Source organism: Dipteris shenzhenensis, chromosome 26 (assembly GCF_047967505.1).
Source record: "Dipteris shenzhenensis isolate YYH24624 ecotype China chromosome 26, Dip_SZ_1.0, whole genome shotgun sequence".
In the NCBI taxonomy this organism is placed as follows: Eukaryota; Viridiplantae; Streptophyta; class Polypodiopsida; order Gleicheniales; family Dipteridaceae; genus Dipteris; species Dipteris shenzhenensis.
In genome coordinates, this window is record NC_141621.1 from 35,667,241 (window position 1) to 35,689,093 (window position 21,853).

General features: G+C 43.7%; 1 protein-coding gene across 2 annotated transcripts in view; it reads left to right on the forward strand.

Moving 5' to 3' along the window:
- The window catches only part of AUG5 (HAUS augmin-like complex subunit), a 70,991-nt gene that overhangs the window by 39,051 nt on the left and 10,087 nt on the right, over positions 1-21,853 (forward strand). Inside the window, exon 7 of one of the 2 annotated variants that reach the window (XM_087397905.1) lies at positions 15,404-15,478. The exons of the other annotated variant lie outside the window; for it this stretch is intronic. Within the exon in view, the coding sequence (XP_087254031.1) occupies positions 15,404-15,478 (75 nt within the window). The remainder of the gene's footprint in view (positions 1-15,403; positions 15,479-21,853) is intronic. 2 annotated transcript variants of the gene reach the window in all.

Sequence of the window (21,853 nt, forward strand, 5' to 3'; positions counted from 1 at the left end):
ACCGAGGCATGAAGAGAACCTAACCTTTCGTTGGGAGAGGTTTAGGCAGTTCGATAATGAGAGTAATGCAGATTTTACAGCCAGATTTTGGAAACTCTCTCTAGAGTTACCCGAAAAGAGTGAGAAAGATAGGAGAAAGAAGTATTTAGTAGCTTTAAGCCCAAAAGTAAGGTACGAGGTTAAAATGTTTAACCCGACCACGCTTAAGGACCTCACTAAGCTGGCTGAAATAGCCGAGAGAAAATTGAATCCTCGTAAACCCTTCAATAAGGAGTATGGGTCATCATCTAAGACCAATAATATACCCACTTTTAGGAAACCAAACCGGTTTAAGAATAATAAAGGGAAGGGTAAAGCTCTTGTAAGGAATGTGAACAGCCAATCACGTCCTGGATGGGTGCCATTTCCTTCTATGACTGACGAAGAGAAGAGGAAGTTGATTAAGGAAGGAAAATGTTTCGGTTGTTAGAAACATAAGCCAGGGCACGTATGGCATAAGTGTCCCGTTCTCTTGGCTAAGATTGCCAAGACGAATTCAATAAAAGGGAAAGCCAAGGCATCCAAGCAGGAGGGTGAGGCTTCTACCTTGTCACCCTCGAAATCTACTGTGACTATTGAGCCAATAGTGAATGCTGTCCATTCAGCCAATACCTTTGGGCCTCATGATCTTTTTAAGGTGTATGGATTCGTGAATGGACAGAGAGTAGTGGATCTCCTAGATGATGGATGTAATTATGACTTAGTAAGTGATAGATTGGCAAAATTACTCCATCTTAAACCAGAACCTATAAAAAACATGTCGCTTTCAGGAGCTTTAAGGGGACACAATGAAGAAGATACATCCATAGTACGAAATATTCCTTTTTGTATACAAAAATATAGAGATCGAAGGGATTTTGTAGTAGCCCCTTTACAAGACGTTGACATGATACTAGGTAAACCATGGCGGTATGATTTTAATCCTGCTATTCATCCTCATACTCATCATTGTTGCTTTGTACATAAGGATGAAAACATAAGGATCGTAGGGGATCGGGACGTGTATACAATTCCATTGATTACTCCTACCCAAGCGAAAAAGAGGGATAGATTGTAATCTTGTGTATATACGGGATTCACGAGATCTTCATATCTCAAAAGAAGATCGGAAGAGAAATGAGTTCCTTAGGGCTTATGAGGATCGATTTTCAAGAGATGACTCATTCGAATTGCCCATGGAGAGAGAAGATGATCATGCCATAGACTTAGAGCCAGGAGCTTCTCCTCCATGTAGAGCCCCATATAGGATGAACAGGATAGAAATGGAGGAGGTAGAAAAACAAATTGAAGATTTGTTGCAAAAAGGCCTGATTCGACCAAGCAGTTCTCCATTTGGAGCACCTGTATTATTGGTTAAGAAGAAGGATGAATCATATCATATGTGTATAGATTACCGTGCTTTGAATAAACTTACGATTAAGAACCGGTATCCGATTCCAAGAGTGGATGATTTATTGGATATGCTTAAAGGTGCTAAAGTTTTTAGCAAATTGGATTTGAAATCTGGTTATCATCAACTTCGTATGAAAGCTGGGGATGAACATAAGACTACTTTTCGCACTCTCACTGGACATTATGAGTTTTTGGTCATGCCTTTTGGCCTAACTAATGCTCCAGCCACTTTTAGTAGGCTGATGAGAAGGGTTTTGCGACCCTACTTAGGAAAATTTGTCATAGTCTTTTTTTATGACATTTTAGTGTTCAGCCAGAATGAGGAAGAGCATAAGGATCACCTTGCTAAGGTGATGGAGCTCCTAAGGAAGGATCGATTGTTCCTAAATACCAAGAAGAGTGAGTTTTTCAAGACAGAAATAGAGTATTTGGGACACATTGTGTCTGCCGAGGGAATTCGGGTTGACCCTAAAAAGGTCAAGGCCATAATTGAATGGCCAATACCCAAAAACATACATGAGCTGAGATCCTTCCTAGGGATGTGTAGTTATTATCGCAGATTCATTAAGAATTTTGCACGTCTTGCTTCCCTACTAACAGATTTGTTGAAGAAGCATTCCTTGTATGAGTGGGGAGAGGTTCACCAAGTAGCTTTTGAGGAGCTTAAGAGAACATTGGTGACTGCACCAGTGTTAACACTTCCGGACATGGACAAAGAGTTCTTTGTTGTATGTACGGATGCGAGTGGTACCTCGATTAGGGCAGTGTTGATGCAAGGAGGGCATCCCATTGCTTATGAGAGTAGAAAACTTCAAGGGGCTGAATTGAAATATATCACGTATGAGAAGGAGTTATTGGCAGTCATTCATGCTCTAAAGTTATGGAAGCATTACTTATATGGTTTTGCTTTCAAGATTAAGACTGACCATCAAAGTATGAAGCACTTGTTTTCTCAACCCATTGTCTCTTTAAGGCAAATCAAATGGGCTGAATATATTCAATCCTTTGGGCAACCAAATATCGAATATCAGCCAGGAAAGGAGAATTTAGTAGCTGATGCTTTGAGTAGACGGCCCCAAGTTAATCACGTTTCTGTGATTAAGGAGAAATCATTAGGAGCAATGGTTGAAGCTTATCCTTTAGATGAGGACTTCGTTGACATTTATGGGAAGATTCAGTGTAATGAGGTCGGGGATTTAGAGGCTTATTCCATCGTGGAGGGATACTTATTTTTGGGACGTGCCATATGTGTACCCAAAACATTTCGGTATCTAGTCATGAGTGAGTTACATGCGAGTCCATATTCTGGACATAGAGGCATTAGAGGGACCATTGACAATATTGAGAGATACTTCCATTGGCCTAAACTTCGCAAAGAAGTTTCGACCTTTGTTCAACAATGTGACGTATGTCAGCGCATTAAATTTGACACAAGTAAGACTGCTGGTCTTTTGCAGCCTTTGCCTATTCCTTCGGAAAGGTGGGAACACATTACAATGGATTTTGTGTCTGGTTTCCCTGTCTGCCTTTGAAACAGCAAGGTTATTCATTAGGGAAATCTTCAGGTTACATGGGTTACCAAAATCCATTGTATCCGATAATGATGGCCGTTTCATTAGCAACTTTTGGACAGCTCTATTAGAGAATCTCGGAACCAAACTGAAATTTACTACAGCCTTCCATCCTCAAGGAGATGGACAAAGTGAGAATGCCAATCAAACCATAATTACTTTACTTTGAGCTTATGTCCATGACCAACCTAGAAGGTGGCCAGAGTTCTTACCCATGTTAGAGTTTGCTTATAATAACACTGTACATACTTCCACCAAGAAAGCCCCATTTGAAATCATCTATGGGCAATGTTTACCCACTCCAATAACACACTTGGGGGAGTGAATTTTTGCTGCTGACCAGTTTGCTGAGGATATGTCACAGGTTATTGAGCAGGTAAAAGAACATATTAAGAAGGCCCAGGTTCAACAATCCAAGGCAGCCAATAAAAAAAGAAAAGAAGTTTATTACAAGGAGGATGATTGGGTTTTATTGAAGATTGATAAAAGAAGAATCAAGTCAGTGAGAGGAAGTACCAAACATGTCAAGCTAGCACCGAAGTTTTATGGTCCATTTCAGATTTCAGCAGCTTTATATCCAGAAGAAGGATCCAGAGCGTATGAGCTGAAGTTACCAGCCCACTGGCGTATGAAGAACATCTTTCATGTGAGCAATTTGAAGAGATACCATGGCGATACTTCTGCGTTTTTGGATACTCAGCATCAAGAAGAACCTGAACTTGAAGATGGGACTGAAGTTCTTACTCCGGAACAGATCGTGTACCATAAAGAGAAGAGTACTCGTGGAAAGAAGAGATATATGTATTTACTGAAGTTTAAAAACCAGCCAGCTAGTGATGCACAATGGATGGAAGAAGAGTTCTTTACAGATTTTCCACAGATACTCGCAGATTACAAAGAGGCGATGCAATGGCAGAAGTAACAAGAGAAAGTGCACGTAAGAGGAAGAGACAAGCAATAATCCAGAAGAGGACTTCTGCTCATTCAAGCAGGAGGGAGTGTCATGACAAGAGAAATGATTATTTAGTTAATTAATAGTCATTAGAACTTTTTTATTGTTAGGCGCCAATTTGATGGTGCGGTTATATGTTTGTATTTATGATCGATCAAGCAGTGTAAATAGTACCGCCAAAACTATGTAACATTGGCCAATGATTAGTAATAAAGATGTGCACACACGTGTCTAGGTCCTAGGGGCAATAGGAAAGGGAAAGGGTGCATTAGAGTGCATTGAATGGTAGGTGCATGGGTCATAGGCTACGGGTAGGTGTAAATGGGAAGATGGAACTTGAGTGATCTCAAGGGACAGTAATGAAAGGGTATCACCCTTTCATTGTGAATCTCACGTAGCATTCTTTCTACCACATTGCATTCATCCGTCATCTCTCTCCCACCTTGCATGTAGGTCGAAAAAGAAACAAGTACTCTCACGAGGGTGCTCTTCCCCATTGGAGGGCCAATCGGCATTCAAATTCTGTATGCATTGCACGCATTTGCATTTTCGAAAAGTGTGGATCTTCACAGGGTTGATGCAGAACCATTGGGCATTCAGAGGCTAGATGCCCAAACTTGTGGCAGGCAAAGCAAGCGCCTGCAAATACACCCCATTTCAAGTCAAAAAACTTTTTCCCCAATTGCACACCCTCAACTTCCACTGCAATAGGAGGAGGGGTAGGTATGTCAGTGTCCCAGAGGATGCAAAATCTGTTACGATTTCCCATGGGGCGTGGAGGACAAATGACCTGTCCCAATGAAGCGGCTAGGCCAGGCAATTCTTCATGCATATAATCCGGGAAGTTAACAACCTCAACCCATACAGGACAATGATGGCGTATAAGACTTTGGTAATCCTTGTTTGGGGACCAAGGCATGGCATGTACCATCTGCTTCCCATAGAAGAGGGGAGAAAGCTCAAGGAGCCTCTGCTTGTACAAAGCATCTGATAAATGCACCTCATAAAAGCCTCTGGAGGCAAAATAGACACCCTCTACAAAACATCCTCCAAGGATAGACTTGATCCATTGCGCAACATCACTGGCGGCTGGGATTCTTCTTGGAAAGAAAATAATTACCGCGGTTTGAGATAGCTTCCTGAGAGGATTCACAAGGGAGGGCAATTTCAATTTGTATGTGACCTCCGGAACTGGTTTGCCCCATTCCTGTCGTGACTGCTGAAAGTCATCCTTAAGTGTATCAAACACATATTGAGCTTCCATAGTAAGCTCATCATCTTGTGATGCAGGCTGAGAAGGACGACGCTTGGTATCTACAGATCTTTCTTTTCTAGCATATATACAGACATCGGATCCTGAAGCCATGATTGAGATATGGCAAAGCAAGGAAGAAATAGAGTGAAAGATAAAGCAGACAGAGAAAATGTACGGAAAGGCACAGGGAGAAGAAGCAGAACAGTACGGCAGAGGCTGTACAGAAGGCCTTGTACGGGATAGGTTGTACGGAACAGCATGAAGAAACTGTACGGAAGATACTGTACGGACGAAGGGATGCTGTACGGAAAAACCTGTACGGAGGATCGTACACGGGATGAACTGTACGGAATAGCGGGAAAGCTATATTGGGATTCCGTACGGACAAAGGAGTGCTCACGAAAATGTACGGGAAAAAGCAGGGTGGTACGGGGAAGCTGAGTACACTGACGATGTCGCGTCGTACAGAAGGGCTGACAAGAAAAGTACAGACGTACGGAAAGACGGCGAACTGTACGGTCTTGCACGGCGGGAGAGTTCGTACGGCGGTCGTACGGACGTACGGACGGAGGGGGAGATAACCTGGGAGGGTATCGGGCGCCTGCACTCACCGTCGCTCACACACACCACGATCGTACAAAGACACACACTTTTTTTTTTTTTTGTGGGAAGAAATCTTTTATTGCTGTAGAATAATTACATTCATAGTTACTTTAAAAAATGAAGTAACTACTACTCAACTGAAGATCTCAGTATAAGCTGTATATACATCCTGATCAATCAAACGAGTCTGAAGACAATCATAAAATGATTGTTGCAGAGATCGTTTGAAAAAAAGAAAAGATGAAAATAGTGGATCACCAAAGACTCTATGATTTCTGTCCATCCATAAAGTCCATAGTGTCCAATCTACTTGTCAAGACCTCACTGAACTTAGTCATCACCGTTCTTTGTCCTCGTACAGAGACACACACACACACACACACACACCAAACACATGTACACACTATTTTTTTTGGTAAATCCATGATTATATTACCAAACACATGTACACACAAACACACACACACACACACACACACACACACACAAACACACACACACAGAGATTAATGTTCATAGGAGACCTCATGGGTCTATGGGACAAAAAGCACACCAAAATCATCAACATCAGTTAGAGACTGAGAGTCTATGGGGGAGTATAGCAGCTCAGCCCCAAATTATTATAGCATAACTACATTCAAGTCCTATATTAAAGGTGGTCTAAATAACATCAATTTAAGGTTGAGAGTCTTTGGGTTTAGGTTTGAAATCTCTAATGAGTGCTTGCCTATCTCAATAAACCGTGCGTGCCCGAGAGAGAGAGAGAGAGAGAGAGAGAGAGAGAGAGAGAGATGTACTACCGTCGTCGGGGGGCCTTGTGGGCCTATGAGACAAAGTACAATCACAAAGATAACCCATACAAGCCACTGTGGGCTAAAGCAGAGGGCTTGCTAAGGCTATTTGCTGAGTACTAAGCTAAGGCTCTTTGCTGAGTACTAAAGCAGAGGGATCGCTAAGGCTCTTTGTTGAGTACTAAGCTAAATCAAACTCAAAATACAAAAAAACAAATGTAGTACTCAAACTGAGAGTCAAAATATATAGCCCGGTGCTAGGCTGGCTCTCCTATGAGGTACGAAAATGTCTCATATCTATGTCTGTGGAGTTGTCTCTCTCGGCGGAGGGGGGCGTGGTCTCTGTGATCTTTGTATTCGACGAGCCATGTCGATAGTGACATCTCTGGTCGAGCGATCCCCCCTAAATATAGCTGTGATGGGCTGAACCTCCATCGTACGTGTCCTAGTCGATCTCTACATCGCGTGTGGCTCTTGCATCTCTGGTTGCGCCTTTACACAACGTCCTCTCATCTCACTGACCCAGTCAACTCTCATATCATCTATCTCCTCCTCCTCAACTTTGCCAAGTCTAGTCGACACATTAGTGAGATCGACGACCATGTACACAACATCCTTCTGGGGAGGTGATCTATCAACAATTGAGTGGCGGCACTGCAAAAGATTGCAGGTGACTATGGGAATTATGGGATCCATGATGATTCGGAGCAATCCCTCAGTCCCCTAGCAGATCATACAGGCAGAGTTCACCATGAAACACTCCACGTCAATGCTATCTTCCAGATGATCACGTATCTCCACAGGATATAAGCCTTACCCAGAGGGAGATTACCAAGATTGGCACTAGAGTCGTCTATACGACTAGCTGAGAGGGGGTTAGCATGGCTTGGTATGCACACATATCCAAATGGTTTGCAATGCCACGTCATCTAGATGGACCACCTCTCGCCCTTTCAATACAGCTTAGATGCCCCTGACCATCTGATTCCACGCGATGAGATCAACCGAATTATATGATTGTACCTACTCCAACTCCATAAGTCACAAGTTTGGGGGCGGGGGGGGGGAAAGGAGGGATCCGATGTTTCCCACCAAGATCTGATTTTATCATGATGACTTCCTAAGAGTATCAGGAAATGGAGTGATTATCAAACCCCAATACTTGGAGGACAGACGAGTTTCACATGCTTTCAGGATCGCCATCGGACAGATGCGGGTCTCATCTCATCAACTGAGGATTGAGGCAAGGAGAGCCCTAGGTACACCCAGAGAGCAACGGATCTGCTTCGTCGAGGGGTCCTAAAAGCTGTGTCGGTGAAGAGTTACTCGTGAGGTGTTGAAGATCATAACCTTGGTCTTACCAAGGTTGATTGTTAGGTCTCTCTCTCTGCAAAACACCTTTAGGCCCTCTAGGTGCCTTTGTAGGCCTGCTGGTGAGGAAGATAGGAGGACTATGTCATTTGCGTACAACAATATCTATATCATTATGGGGTCTCTTGCTTTGTGTATAGGCACAATGGTGGTGGTACTCCAAGCAAGGGCAGTGTACGGCACAGGACATGTGGCTGGGAAGAGGGCCTGACAGAGGCACAGATATGGCAGGATGTGCAAGCCCAGATATGCAGCAGTAAATGTGGCTGTCAGTGGGCAGGAGACAGGCCTTTATAGGCTGGATACCTGCCTTGAATGGAGGGCCAAAGGACCCTGAAAGTTTGGGCCAAAAGCCCTGGGGGGTGTGCCCTTTTAGGGCTGGACCAGCCACAGACTGGTCGGCCAGTCTGTAACAGGCTGGTCGGTTTTTTGCCAGCCCCCTTGGGGCCTATAAAAGGAGAGGCCCTGGGCCTCATTTCATATCACTTGGAGCAGCAGAAAAGCCCCATCAGAAAGGAGCAGCAGGGAGCTTGTCTTGGGCCTCATCACTAGAGGAGAAGAGAGCATTCAGTAGCTGCAGACTTAGCTGAGGGTGCTGCCCACCTAGGCTGGTGCAAAGACAGCAAGGTGGAAGGGATCTAGATGGAAAGTCTACTTACGCTCGAGGTGGAGCACGCGGACTTGAGTCTAGAGATAGCTAGCAGATAGGAGAAGGACTTTGTGGTAAGATCAGAGGACCACACCATTGGTGGGACTCTGGATCTGTCTCTTTTGTATTGTGTCCATAGTTGTGGACGGAAATATATATTTTGGTGGTTTCTCTATCTGGTTGGTTCATTGTCTATTGATTGAGTCTGCACACCTATTGTATGCACACAAGTAAAGAAGTCTGTGATTCCACACCCACACCGCACACTGTGTGAGCTCCTGGGCATTACTATAAGTCTTCCGCTGCGTGTACCCTCTGTTGGGTCATTTCTAACAATAACTAGCCAGCAACCAATCAGGGAACGGCAAAACAGGAAAAGACAAGCCTTCTTCTACCCGGAATCCATAGAAGAAAGATCACCCGGGCTGGAAAACCCTAGATCTTGCGGAGATAAGCTGATTCCGCCTTGGTACAGCTCAGAAGCAGCCTAGAATAGAACACCCATGCCTGGAAAGATACCAAAACCAGTCACAACACCCAGAAAGCTCCAGAAAATTAGGTCGAAATCTCCTACAGAGCCTGAAAGCCTGAAAAAGCAAGTTGCAGTTCACCCGGAGCAGTCTGGTCAAGTCTAGAACTCCTGGAACAGCCCTAGAGCCAATTGCAGGCACCTGGAATAGCTTGGAAGAGCCCAAAGCAAATCGCAAACTAGAACAGACACCTTGGCAGAAATCGCCATCTACAACAGTCTCCTGGATCAATTGCGATTTGTTTGGCAGGCCTTGGATCACCTGGAACTGGCCCCTGGGTAAAAACGAATTTCCCTAACAGGCTTTGGAACACCTGATACTGGCCCCTGGGTAAAAACGAATTTCCCTAGCAAGCCTTGGATCACTTGAAACTGGCCCCTAGGTAAAAACGAATCTCCTTGGCAGGCTCTGGAACACCTGAAACTGGCCCCTGGGTAAAAAAGAATTTCCTTGGCAGGCTCTGGAACACCTGAAACTGATGATCTGGCTCCTGTGGAACTAATTTGGTCAACTGCATCCAAAAGAAGGGCTCCCTCCCCCTTTTAAAGCCCTAGGCTAAAAAAAGCAGTGTTTTTAAATTGCACTACTCTTTTGGCCCCTAAAAGCAGTTTTTTAATTGCACCACTCTTTTGGCTCCCTTGTTGCACACTTTGGCCCTAGGAATTCATTGCCTAGTAACTGGGCGTACATTCACTATTTACCAGGGCCTACTAGGAATTTTAATTCCCCAAGTCTTGCCCCATGGTCGGACCCTCGCATCCCAGAGGCTCAAGGCAATCACGCGCATATTACGGGAGTCACAAATCAAAAGTCTCAAAATTTCATGTCCTCGTGACATCTGTCACTCGCATTAGTGTCTCTCTGTGTTGTCACATCTCAAATCAGATAGAGCCCAATGCAGACCTGGCCTTGGGAACTGTGAGAGTGGGGACCCAAGTCGTGCCCCTTCTAAAAAAGACAGGTATCGTCCACATATCAAGTAGGTTGGGCATACACATAAGAAATGTTCCTTTGTCTTGACTGCCTAGTAACTGGGCGCACATTCACTATTTACCAGGGCCCACTAGGAATTTTCATTCCCCAAGTCTTGCCCCATGGTCGCCCTCGCATCCCAGAGGCTCAAGGCAATCACGCGCTAATTACGGGAGTCGCAAATCAAAAGTCTCAAAATTTCATGTCCTCGTGACATCTGTCACTTGCAGTAGTGTGTCTCTGTGTTGTCACATCTCAAATCAGATAGAGCCCAATGCAGACCTGGCCTTGGGAACCGTGAGAGTGGGGACCCAAATCATGCCCCTTCTAAAAAAGACAGGTATTGTCCACATATCTCAAAGTAGGCTGGGCATACACATAAGAAATGTTCCTTTGTCTTGACCTCCCCCCACCCCCCCCCCCCCCCCAACGTGCATAAACTGCAGATTCACTGTTCTTTGGGTATGCATGCAGCTCTCCCTGCCTCGATCGTCAGTTGATGGGATGAGACCCGCATATGTCCAATGGCAATCCTCATTGCAGGTGAGACTCCTCTGTCCTCGAGGTACAGGGGTCTAATGATGAGTCCATCCTTCGATACTGGTGGCCGTGATAGAACTGGATCTTGTGGGAAACTCCTAGTCCCCCCCTCCTGAAGTTTGAGATGTATGAAGCTAGAGGAGAGAAGCGTATGATACGGTTAATCTCGTCTCGTGGGATCCGCTAGAGTAGTGCATCCATGTTGTACTGAAAGGGAGGTCCATTTGAATACAGTGATGACGGGTAAACCATGTGGATAGACATGCATGCCATACTGTACCGAGCCTGCCTTGCTAGCGGTCTATATGACTAGTGTGCCAGCGTTAGTAGTCTCTTGTGGAGTAAGGCTCAAACTTTGTGGAGAAATGTCACTATCCGCTAGAGTAGTGCATCCATGCTGTACTGAAAGGGAGGGTCCATCTGAATACAGTGATGATGGGTAAACCATGTGGATAGACATGCATGCCATACTATACTGAGCCTGCCCTGCTAGTGGTCTATATGACTCTAGTGCCAGCCTTAGCAGTCTCTTGTGGAGTAAGGCCCAAACTTTGTGGAGAAATGTCAGTGTCCGAAAAATGTCATCACACTGGAGAGGTGTCAGGGCGAACTATGTTTGTACTATCTGAGGGGGGACTGAGGGCTTACTCCGAATCATCCTAGATCCCATAATCACGCGAGCCGCTCAAATCTCCTCCACTCTGTCGCCAATAGATCACTCCCCCAAAAAGGTGTTGCATACATGGCAGTTCGCCTTACTAGGGTGTCAGAAAGCATGTCCTTCGTAATGTCCATTGGAGACCAACATGTCTATGGGTCAACATTACATCAGTTCGGTGGGGAAGGGGGGGGGGAGGGGAAAATGCAACTCCGAAAGATTGCATAAAGCGATTTCAATTATTATAAGATACCTACGTTGTAGTCTAAAATTGAAGATAATAAGCAGCTATACATTAGTTTAAGAATGAGGGTCTTTGGTTTGTATTTGAATTCCTTGATGAGGGCACACCCAACACAATATACCACCTACCTCGCCTTGGTGAATTCCATTGGTTCAATTAAGCTTGTGTATATCTTGGTACCTTTCAGCTTTTGAGATTGGCGAAGAAGCTTGATTTCTACATCTCATGTGCTACGATAGGAAATACTTATGCTTCTTTCTCAAGAAAGGCAGGGGCTTAGAATCCATGTTTACGCCACCTTTAAATTTCGGTTACCCACAATGTCACTCGATATGACCTCCCTCCCAGTTTCTTAGCATCGAATAGGAGTCGAAATTGCAAATTTGCCAATTATGGCATGTCCTCCACAGTCACAAATATTAGTTGTGGGAGCTGTCCCCTCTTCGTGTGCTTTTGGCCATTCAATGCCAGGTGTGGCTTTTTTGATGTGTGCTTGCATATCCTCGTTGCAACAAAAAATCTGAATTTGTATGATTGGATATATTCTGCTCTTACAAAGGGGGATATGCGTGTGTGTGTGTGTGTGTGTGTAGACTCTCTGGAAGGATCGTAATCATAGGGTCTTTGGTGATCTTGTTTTTTCCACTTTCTCTTTCTTCAGAGACTCTTTGCAGCAATCACTTTTTGATTGCTTGCAATCTCGTGTCTTTGATCATGATGTATATTTGTTTTACAGTGAGATTCTCTTGATGTATTATAGCTCTCCCTTTCTGGGATAGCTTTTTTTGTAATATAATGATTCCACAAAACAAAAAAAAAGGTGTGATGCTTGGTTGTGGCTCTCCATGCATGACTTTCCTGATGACAGATTGCCTTGCAGACGGATTTTGTTGGTGAATAATAGTTATCTGGAACATGTTGATTTTATGGTTTCTGATGCCATTCAGTCTCTCTCTTCTCATATGCTTTTTGATCTGGATTATGCATGTCGGGATTTTGTTGCTCGAATGCAAGCTATGATTCGGGATTATGATAAGTAGATCAGCTTCTTTTATAGCATGTCCATCCAATTCTTACTCAAGCTCAGGATTTAGAGTTGGAACTTCCCTTCACTGAAAGGGAATTGTCAGATGCAGTTAAATTCTGTGGTAGATGGAAATCTCCAGGATGGGATGGCCTCACTGTTGAATTCTTTCTTGCTTTCTGGGATAGCCTCAAATTTCCTCTGTTGCAAATGGCTAATCCAGCTTAGGAAAATCAGCAAATGCCCCTGTCATTGAAAAAGGGGCTGGTAAAGCTCTTTTCTAAGAAGCAGATTTTTTATTTGATCACTGATTGGAGACCAATCACACTCATGCCAGTCATTTACAAGATCATAGCTAAAATGCTTGTTGACTGTATCAAAGGCTCTCTACATGATTGGGCTGCATGCTTCTCAATATGGCTTTGTTCCTCGTAGGCATATCTTGGACAATATTGCCAATGCTTGTGTTGGGATTGAATATGCAAAGTACATGCAGTAGGATGTTTTGCTCTTACAGATTGACATTGCCAAAGCTTTTAACACAGTTCATTGGGAGTTCATCTCGCAAACAATGCGATCCTTGGGCTTTAGAATAAAAATGCAGCAGGTTATTTATTGGCTCTACAGGGATAGCAATGCTGCTTGTATTCTTTCTAGAGACATCTATGAAGAATGGACTCTTCATAGTTCGGTTCGTCAAGGCTATCCCCTTAGTGTCTTACTGTATGCTATTGCTACTCATCCTATGCTGCAATACATTGATCATCTAGTGGCTACAGATTCTCTCCATGGTTTGGAATTGGATGAAAATCGCAGTGTGGTTGCTTAGGCCTATGCTGATGATTCTTTCTCGACTCCAAGGAATACTCCACTTGATCTTTCTGCTTTGATGCAAGCGCTTTCAGTTTATGGTTTGGCAGCTGGCCTTCATGTTAATTTTCAAAAGTCTAAGCTACTCCCATGCGGCTGAGGACTTACTCGGCGACAATAAATTGATTGGATTCTAATCAAGCTCCGGAGAAAGCTTGAATATTGAAAACTGGCAACTTGGCCTTTACATGTTCGCCTCCGAATAGTGCAGTCCATACTTGTGGCGTACATTCAATTTTATTTGTCTTTGATCATGTTCACAAAGGGAAATTTTGATTCCTTTATGTCTGTCATTATGGAGATCTTTTGGCGTTCCAAACATGGCAAAAAAAGTCTCAGAGTGCTTTCGGTGCATCAAATTTGTTCCCTTAAAATGCATGGAGCTTTGAATATCACTAATATCCAGGTGCACATCCTTGCTCACAGGGGGGAAATGTTGTTGCAATTTCTGAAAGGTGATCAGCCATGGGATCTCATGATTCAATATCTGGTCACACATATCATTACTCCTGCTTTTGGTCATTGGCAACCCCCTCAGTGGGATTTCTTATTTGGATGCATTGATGGCACTTTGCAGGGCTGCCCTATGGTCTCTAACTTGCTTCTTGACTGGAAGCATATTCTGTCTCACTTGGAATGGCATGGTCAACAGTCTCCGATGGGTAATTCTTTGCGGGCTGAAAGTGTTCACTGGTCAAAAGTTTTCTTGCTTTACAGGAACCTCACCGTTTTGCTTTATGTCATAGGTGTTTGGCTCCCAGGGAATCCTTGCTCCATCCTTTTTGGACTTGTCTTGTTACCTGTGACGTCCTGCTATTTCTTTAGCAGCGTCTCCAGGCCCGCTTTCCCACTACTTGCTTTGGCAAAAAAAATTAGATCTTCGGCATTCACCCATGGAGGGTGGAGTTTTGAACTTTTTTTCACATGGGTTCGTTATTGGGCACTTTGGACTCTATGGACTGACAAGAATCATAGTCTTTAGAGAGCCTACTTCTTCCATGTTTTACTTTTTCCGTATGCTGCTTAGGCAATTCTTTTATGATTGCGTGTTTGTTCGTCAAATAGATTACATTGTTTACTTGCCTTACAATGAAATTTTTTGATCTTGCTCTCCACTTTGGAGACATCCTCTTGTAATATGAAAACACATGGCTTTCACTTTTAAAAAAGTGTGTGTGGCAAGTTCTCCCTTTGGGAGCTGCTTCTTGTAATATAGACAAATATGGGTTTCACCCAAGAAGTTTCCGAGGTAAAGCTCTGCTTGATTCTTTCATATGTTTTAGTGATACCTGAATGTCCAGCCATGGGAGAGAAGTGCATTTCTTGCAAAACCAGCTGGTGCTATTTTGAGTTTGGCACTAAATAAATCTTGTCTTGGCACCACAACAACCCATTATGCAATTTGAAATCCGGATGACCCTGACTAGAAGGCTTCTGCAAATCTGAAAATATGAGAGTTGCTTTAGAATTCTGCATATACTCTTCTTGAATGCCATGAATCCACTCCTGATATATGGTAGAGACAACATACAAATTGCAAGCCCACATCTTGGACAAGGCATTTGCAACCGCATTTTCTGTACTCAATGTCAAAATCATAGGATTGGACTGCAGCCAACCACCGTTTCTGCTTATATGACAAATTGAGAGAGTGTTGTGAGCGATGGAGACCTCCTCCTCCTCTGCTCCGACAGCCCCTGTTTCCTCCCTAGTTTTGCCCGTACAGCCCCCGCCTTCCTCCTTGTAGTCTTCATCGTCATCCGTACAGCTGCCGTTGATATGCCAAAAAATGCCAATAGTTTTTTCACTTGTTGCATGTTTGAGGGTAGGCACATAGGTATGCACATAGCTAGTGGGTGATGGTTTTGTGTCAATGGGCACTCTCATCAAAAGGCTTTGTACTAATGTAAATATTCTTTTGAGATTGTAAATGTCTTTGCAGGGGCTCGTGGGATATGATGAAATGCAATGTGGGAGCACCAGGATAATCCAGAGCATGGTTTCCAACATTGTCTATGTGATGACGTGATACCATGTGCTCCGAAATGTTGTCCTGTGTCACGTGTCTATAATGTCGTGAGTGTTTTTTCCTTTTGTCTTGAGTCATGTGAACTTCCCATGAGTCGAGTTTGTATGATTTAAGGAGATTAGAAGTGGCATGCAAGTGATTGAATGCCTAACTAGAACCATGTGTGCATCAACGTCTAAGGTTTGGAAAATGAGCATTTAATGCTCGGTGTATGAATTTGGGGAAAAATCTTTGAGAGTGGTAAAATGTCATTGTTGAGGTGGCTGAATGAAGCTAAGGTGGCCGTATTTATTTGGAAAGGAGGGTGTGCATGTGAATGTGACTACGTGAATCTTTTCTCAAGCTTTCTAGATGGTGAGGTGTTACGTGATTAGGATATGGGTGTTTCTGGATTGCATGCAAGGTGGCTACATGATCTAGAAGAGGGATGCTCTGGCTGACGGGTGGAGTGGATTGATGGGGATGCTTGCTGGAAGGATCGTTTGGGACTTTTGACGGGAAGATCGTAGGTGAAGAGAGGGGTGTGTAAGCGGAGGGGGAGACTCTTGGAGTGGAAGGATACGTACGTAACGGAGGGGTGGATCTCTGACTGCATGCCTTGGCACAGATGGACTCTAGGTGCTCGGTGATGATGCCATCTACTCTAGATCTTGATTTGGGATTTGCCCATCCGATGCGCATCAAGCTGCATTTTGCATCTTTTCCCACTGCATGTTATCGGTGCCGACAGGTTGGTCATTTTGCACGTGATTGCCCTTTTGCATCCCGGCCCACTCCTCCTGCTCCTTCTTCAGTTGTCAAGGTTACTCTCCCTTCTCCTCCGGTTTTTGCTATGGCTTCATTGGAGAAGCCTTCTTCTACTGCTCTGAAGCACTACTGGAGGAAGGTAGATAAATCACAGGCCAATCTTTCTCTTGCTGAAGAAGCTCAGGATCGCATCCCTGTTGAGCACCATCAGTATCCTTCTCCTCAAGATATGGATGTGCCCCTTGCAGAGGGGATTTTACAAGATGATCCACATGCTCTCTCTCAGGTTGCTATCCCAACTGAAGCTGAAACGATGAGTCCTGATTTATCTGATGCAGCTCTTTCGTTAGATGTTCCTTCTTCAGAGAGTATAGATATTGATCCAGTTCCTATGTCTGTGAAGACTGTGCCAGAGTCTCTTTCTATGATGCAACAGGTTTTTGACGTTGTGATTCAAAAATTTCGGCTTTCAGCTTATATTAAGAAGAATCACAAGGGCAAAAAACAGTTGGTTTTTATTGATGGTGTAGTTTCTTCACTGCATCAATTTTGACAAAGCAAGAATCTGAAACTGGAGGATGTTGTGTTTGATCCTCCTCCAGTTTGATCTTGTAACCTTTGGCTGCCTCATGACTTTTGCTCTGAGGCTTTACTTGTAAAAATTTTCTTTGTACTTATTGGTGGGTAATGGCTCAGTTCAAGGGCTCATCATATGTCTTGATTGGGTTCACAATTTTGGGTGAACACAAATACTTGTGTGAATCGATAATCAACCAATATGCAAGGATTTATCATGCAATGCTGTAATTAGTTGATTGATGAGCGCCCGCATACAAATTACCAAATACTATATAGGCTCAATATTTTTTTGCTTCAAGTTGGTTTGGACATCTTCCTCTTTGATCTCCAAGGAAAGCCTTAGACACGTGCTGCCAATTGTGAACAATCTTTAGGAAGTCTTAACTAGGCTCATGATAAATAATTCATGTGATTGTAAGGATCTACTTGTTCAGTACCCTTGAACTCTGTAGGCCATCTTCTTGTGGTTCTAGGGATGCCCTATAGGCCATGGTATGTGCCTTGTAGGCATAAGTGTAGGCACTTGTTGTGTTAGTGCCTTTTAGGCCACATACGACACTTAGTTCTATGTGACACCTAGGACACTTAGTCCTAGGTCTAGGTACAAGTACCTTGTACTCATATCTTTTCATTATCTAAGATTTGACGTGACGGCTAACTCAGTGACTCTTTGCTACATGCACTCTCTCTCTCTTTCATTCGATCCTACAGTGGTATCAGAGCCACGGATCTGCTCCCTGTCCCTGTACAGTCCGTACCAACTGCCCGTAAATTTTTGTATTAGCTGTCTGTACATCTGTCGTACGTGCGATCAGTATACCCAATGTACATTTCCGTACCTATGATCAGTACATTTTCGTACATGCGATCAGTACAGCCGATGTACATTTCCGTACCCTCGATTAGTATTGCTCTCCGTATCTATCCGTACAGGGGTATCGTATCGTGCTTCGCTGTACAGTTCCGTACTTCAGTCGCCGTATAGTTCCTTCAATACTTGTGCTGCCATACCAGCTGCATACCTGTGCTGTCGTACATTGTACACCCACGTACTTGCATCGTACACCGTACAGCCACTGTACTTGCATACCGTATATTGTACAGCCACGTATTGCTCCGTACAGCGTACACAGTACCTCTTTTGTACGATCGTACATCCGTACATCGTACGGTGTACATGATCTGGTACTTGAGCTGTCCGTACAGCTAGTACTTCTCTTGAGGTCTCCATACAGGTGTCGCATGTACAAGGTCACATTCAAGACATTGGTATTTTTTGAGGCTTTCAGTTCATTTCAGCTTCTTTGGTTGCAAATTCCTGCAAGAACATTGGGGCTTTGGGATTTGATCTGCAATTTCTCGTTTAATTGCAATACATTGGGTCAGATTGGAGTACATTGAGTCACTTCTGCAGGACATTGAGTCAGATTATCATACATTGGGTCACATTTGCAAAAAATTTCAGTAAAATTTGGGGCTTTTCTACATTTGCCCTCTTTTTGGCCTATTTGCCCTCAATAAATTTGGGGCTTTTGCCAGATTTGCTATTTTTTGAAGTGAACATTGCTCGTCACAGTCACATTTGGGTCAGATCTGCATTTGCCCTTTGATTTGGGCCAGAAATTTTCGGAAATTTGCTGTCATTTTTGGACAGCCAGCTTTTTGCAGTGATAGCCTTGAGGCTTTTGGGTTTTCAGGTCTTTTTTAAAGGTATCACATTTGCTATGGCTGGGAACAATCAAGATTTATTTGGAGTTCTTTGTGAAGATGATAAGTTGGATGGCAGCAACTATCCAATGTGGTCTTATCTCATGAAACATATTCTTGTTGCAAAGCATTTGTGGAATATTGTTTCTGGGGCTGTTTGAGGCCAGCCAATGCTATAGAGGTTGCCTCTACTGCTGGTCCTTCTGCAGGGGGTACTCCTCCTGATGCCTCTTCCTCTAGCACTCCTGCCGCTGCTCTTCCAACTCAAGAACAGTCAAGATGGGATGCAAGAGATGCAAATGCACATTCATGCATTGCTTTATCATGCAAGAGAATCATTATTCCACACATCCGGTCTTGCAGGACAGCAAAGGATGCTTGGGATAAATTGGCTTCTCTCTATCAGATTCGCAATGAAGCTCGTGTTGCATATTTGAGAAGGCAATTACAGGAAGTCAGTATGAATGAAGGTGAGTCAATGGATGCATACTTGACAAAGGTCAAGGACCTCATGGAACAGCTTGCCAACATTGATGAGGTGGTGTCAAATTCACAGCTTGTTAGTACCACATTCAATGGACTGCCAAATATATATCAAGGGTTTGCTACAACCCTTCTATTAGTGGCCATGGGTAATCCAGACCACTATTCTTTTGATCAGCTAGTTACTTTGCTTTTGCAAGAAGAGCAAAGTAGAACTAATAGGCAAGCCATTATTCCTGATCATGCATTTGCTTCACAGCAGACAGGAAGAGGCAAAGCTTCCAAGCCTATGGGCAAGCCAAAATCTGCGCATAGCAGCTGCAATTCCTTCCATGCATCTAAAAATACAGGAGATAAGGCAAAGAAGAAAAGATGCAACTATTGTTGCAAGCCTGGACATGACATTTCAGAATGCAGGAAGCGCATTGCTTCGGAGAAAAAGAAAGCAGGATTGACAGTTAATGCCTCACATGCTATTGAATCCCATGAGCTAGCAGATGCTTCACATGCACATGCTCTTCAGGATGATTGGGCATGGGCTGTCCATTGCTTATTTGATCCCTCCAAAGCTGGTGCACTCTTTACTGCTAATGATGCTCAGTCCTGGTACTTTGATAGTGGTGCTTCCAAGCATGTCACATCTTGCAGACAGTTGTTCCATTCTTTAGCTGATGCACCTCGAGGGGGGACTGTTACATGTGCTAATAATGCTTCATATGCTGTAAAAGGAGTTGGAGATGTGCAGCTCACATCCATTTCAAGCCATCCTGTCACTCTGACAAATGTCCTTTTTGTGCCTGGCATTGAAGTCAACTTGATTTCAATTTCAGCAATTGCTACTTCAGGTTTCAGAGTAATTTTTGATGGCTACAGATGTCTAGTTTATGATCTTTGTGATGACAATGCCATAGTTCTCACTGGCACTTTGCAAAAAGGGCTTTATCACCTTGATCATCATTCAGCTGCACTTTCTATTGAAGCATTGGCTATTTCAGATTCACAGCTTTCTGAAACTCATCTTTGGCATGAGAGAATGGGCTATCTCAATTATAGAGCTCTTGCAAAGCTACATTCACAGCAGTTGGCAAATGATGTACCTCAGACTCACACAGTTTCCAAACATGTGTGTGAGGGTTGTCTTTTGGGTAAGATGCATCGATTTCCTTTTCAAAAGAATTATCCAAAACTCTCACAAAGGAAATTGCAGCTAGTACACAGTGATGTCTGTGGCCCAATGAGGACAAATGCCATTGAGGGGTATAAGTATTTCATGACTCTCATTGATGATTTCACAAGATATTGCTGGGTATATCCTTTAAAGGCCAAATCTGAAGTTTTCTTATGCTTTCAGAGATGGCTGAATATGGTTGAGAATGAATCAGGAAGCAAGCTTGTCACCCTCAACACAGATAGGGGGGGTGAGTATATGTCAAAAGAGTTTGATGCATTTCTGTCTTCACGGGGCATTATTCACTCATGCACTACTCCTTACACTCAGCAAAATCCTGAAAGGAAAAACAGGTCCGCAATGGAGATGGCCAGATGCATGCTTAAGGCCAAGTCTTTGCCCAATAAATTTTGGCTTGATGCAGTAATGTGTGCCAACTATGTGCTGAATAGATCACCTACACGGGCATTGAAGACTATTACACCTTATGAAGCATGGAAAGGCAGGAAGCCTTCACTTTCACACATGAGAGTTTTTGGGTCTCTTGCATATGTTCATGTACCATCTCAGCTGAGACATAAGCTTGATGACAAGGCAATCAAATGCATATTTATTGGTTACAGCCAGGGGAGCAGAGGGTATCGGTTATATCAACCAAATACTAGGAAGATTATTGTCAGTAGAGATGTGATCTTTGCTGAACATTCAGCTTCTCCTCTTGTGGACTGCAAAGCAAAGCCAGATGTTGACATGTTTGATGCCTTTGAATCTTGGTTACCTCTGCCATCATCAGAAGCGGATTTTGACCAGCAACATGAGCCTCCTGCAGGCCCTCCACTAAGCAATAATCAGCCACAACCTCATGCTGATTTGCAGGTTTCTCTTCCGGCACAAAATGGGATGAAGTATGTCACACAACCTCCTGGCTTTGAGGTTGTTAATTCTGAAAATAAGGTATGCTGGCTTAGAAAACCCTTTATGGTTTGAAGCAGGCACCCAGGGCATGGTATGCCAAAATTCATGCACACTTACTATCCCTTGGTTTTCAGAATAGTCCCACAGAACCCACTCTTTATGTCCGTGGGAGTGGATCTGATTTTTTAGTGCTGATTTTATATGTGGATGATATGCTCATCACGAGCCCAGATACTCAGCAAATTGTAGCTTTCAAGGCTGATTTGCAGCAGATTTTTGACATGTCATTATTTGGGCATTCAGTTTGCTCATGTCGAGGGGGGTATCATGATGTCTCAGTACAAGTATATTGGACAGCTTCTTGATCGTTTTCAGTTTGAGGATTGCAAGCCAATCTCTACTCCAGTGGACCCTGGCTTCAAATTCTCAGCTCATGATGGGAGCCCACCATGTGATATCACTCTTTATCAGCAGGCTGTTGGATGCCTTATTTATTTATGTCACACCAGACCTGACTTGCAGTATGCAGTATCTCAGCTCAGCATGTTCATGCACTTGCCCAGTTCATAGCATTGGCAGGCAGTGAAGAGAGTCTTCAGATATCTCAGAGGCACTTAGGATTATGGTGATCAAGGTTCACTTACCATGCATGCTTACACGGATAGTGATTGGGCAGGATGTTCCGACACCAGAGTGTCACATACTGGCAATCGTTTTTTGCTTGGCAATTCATGTATCTCTTGGCTCAGCAAGAAGCAACCAAC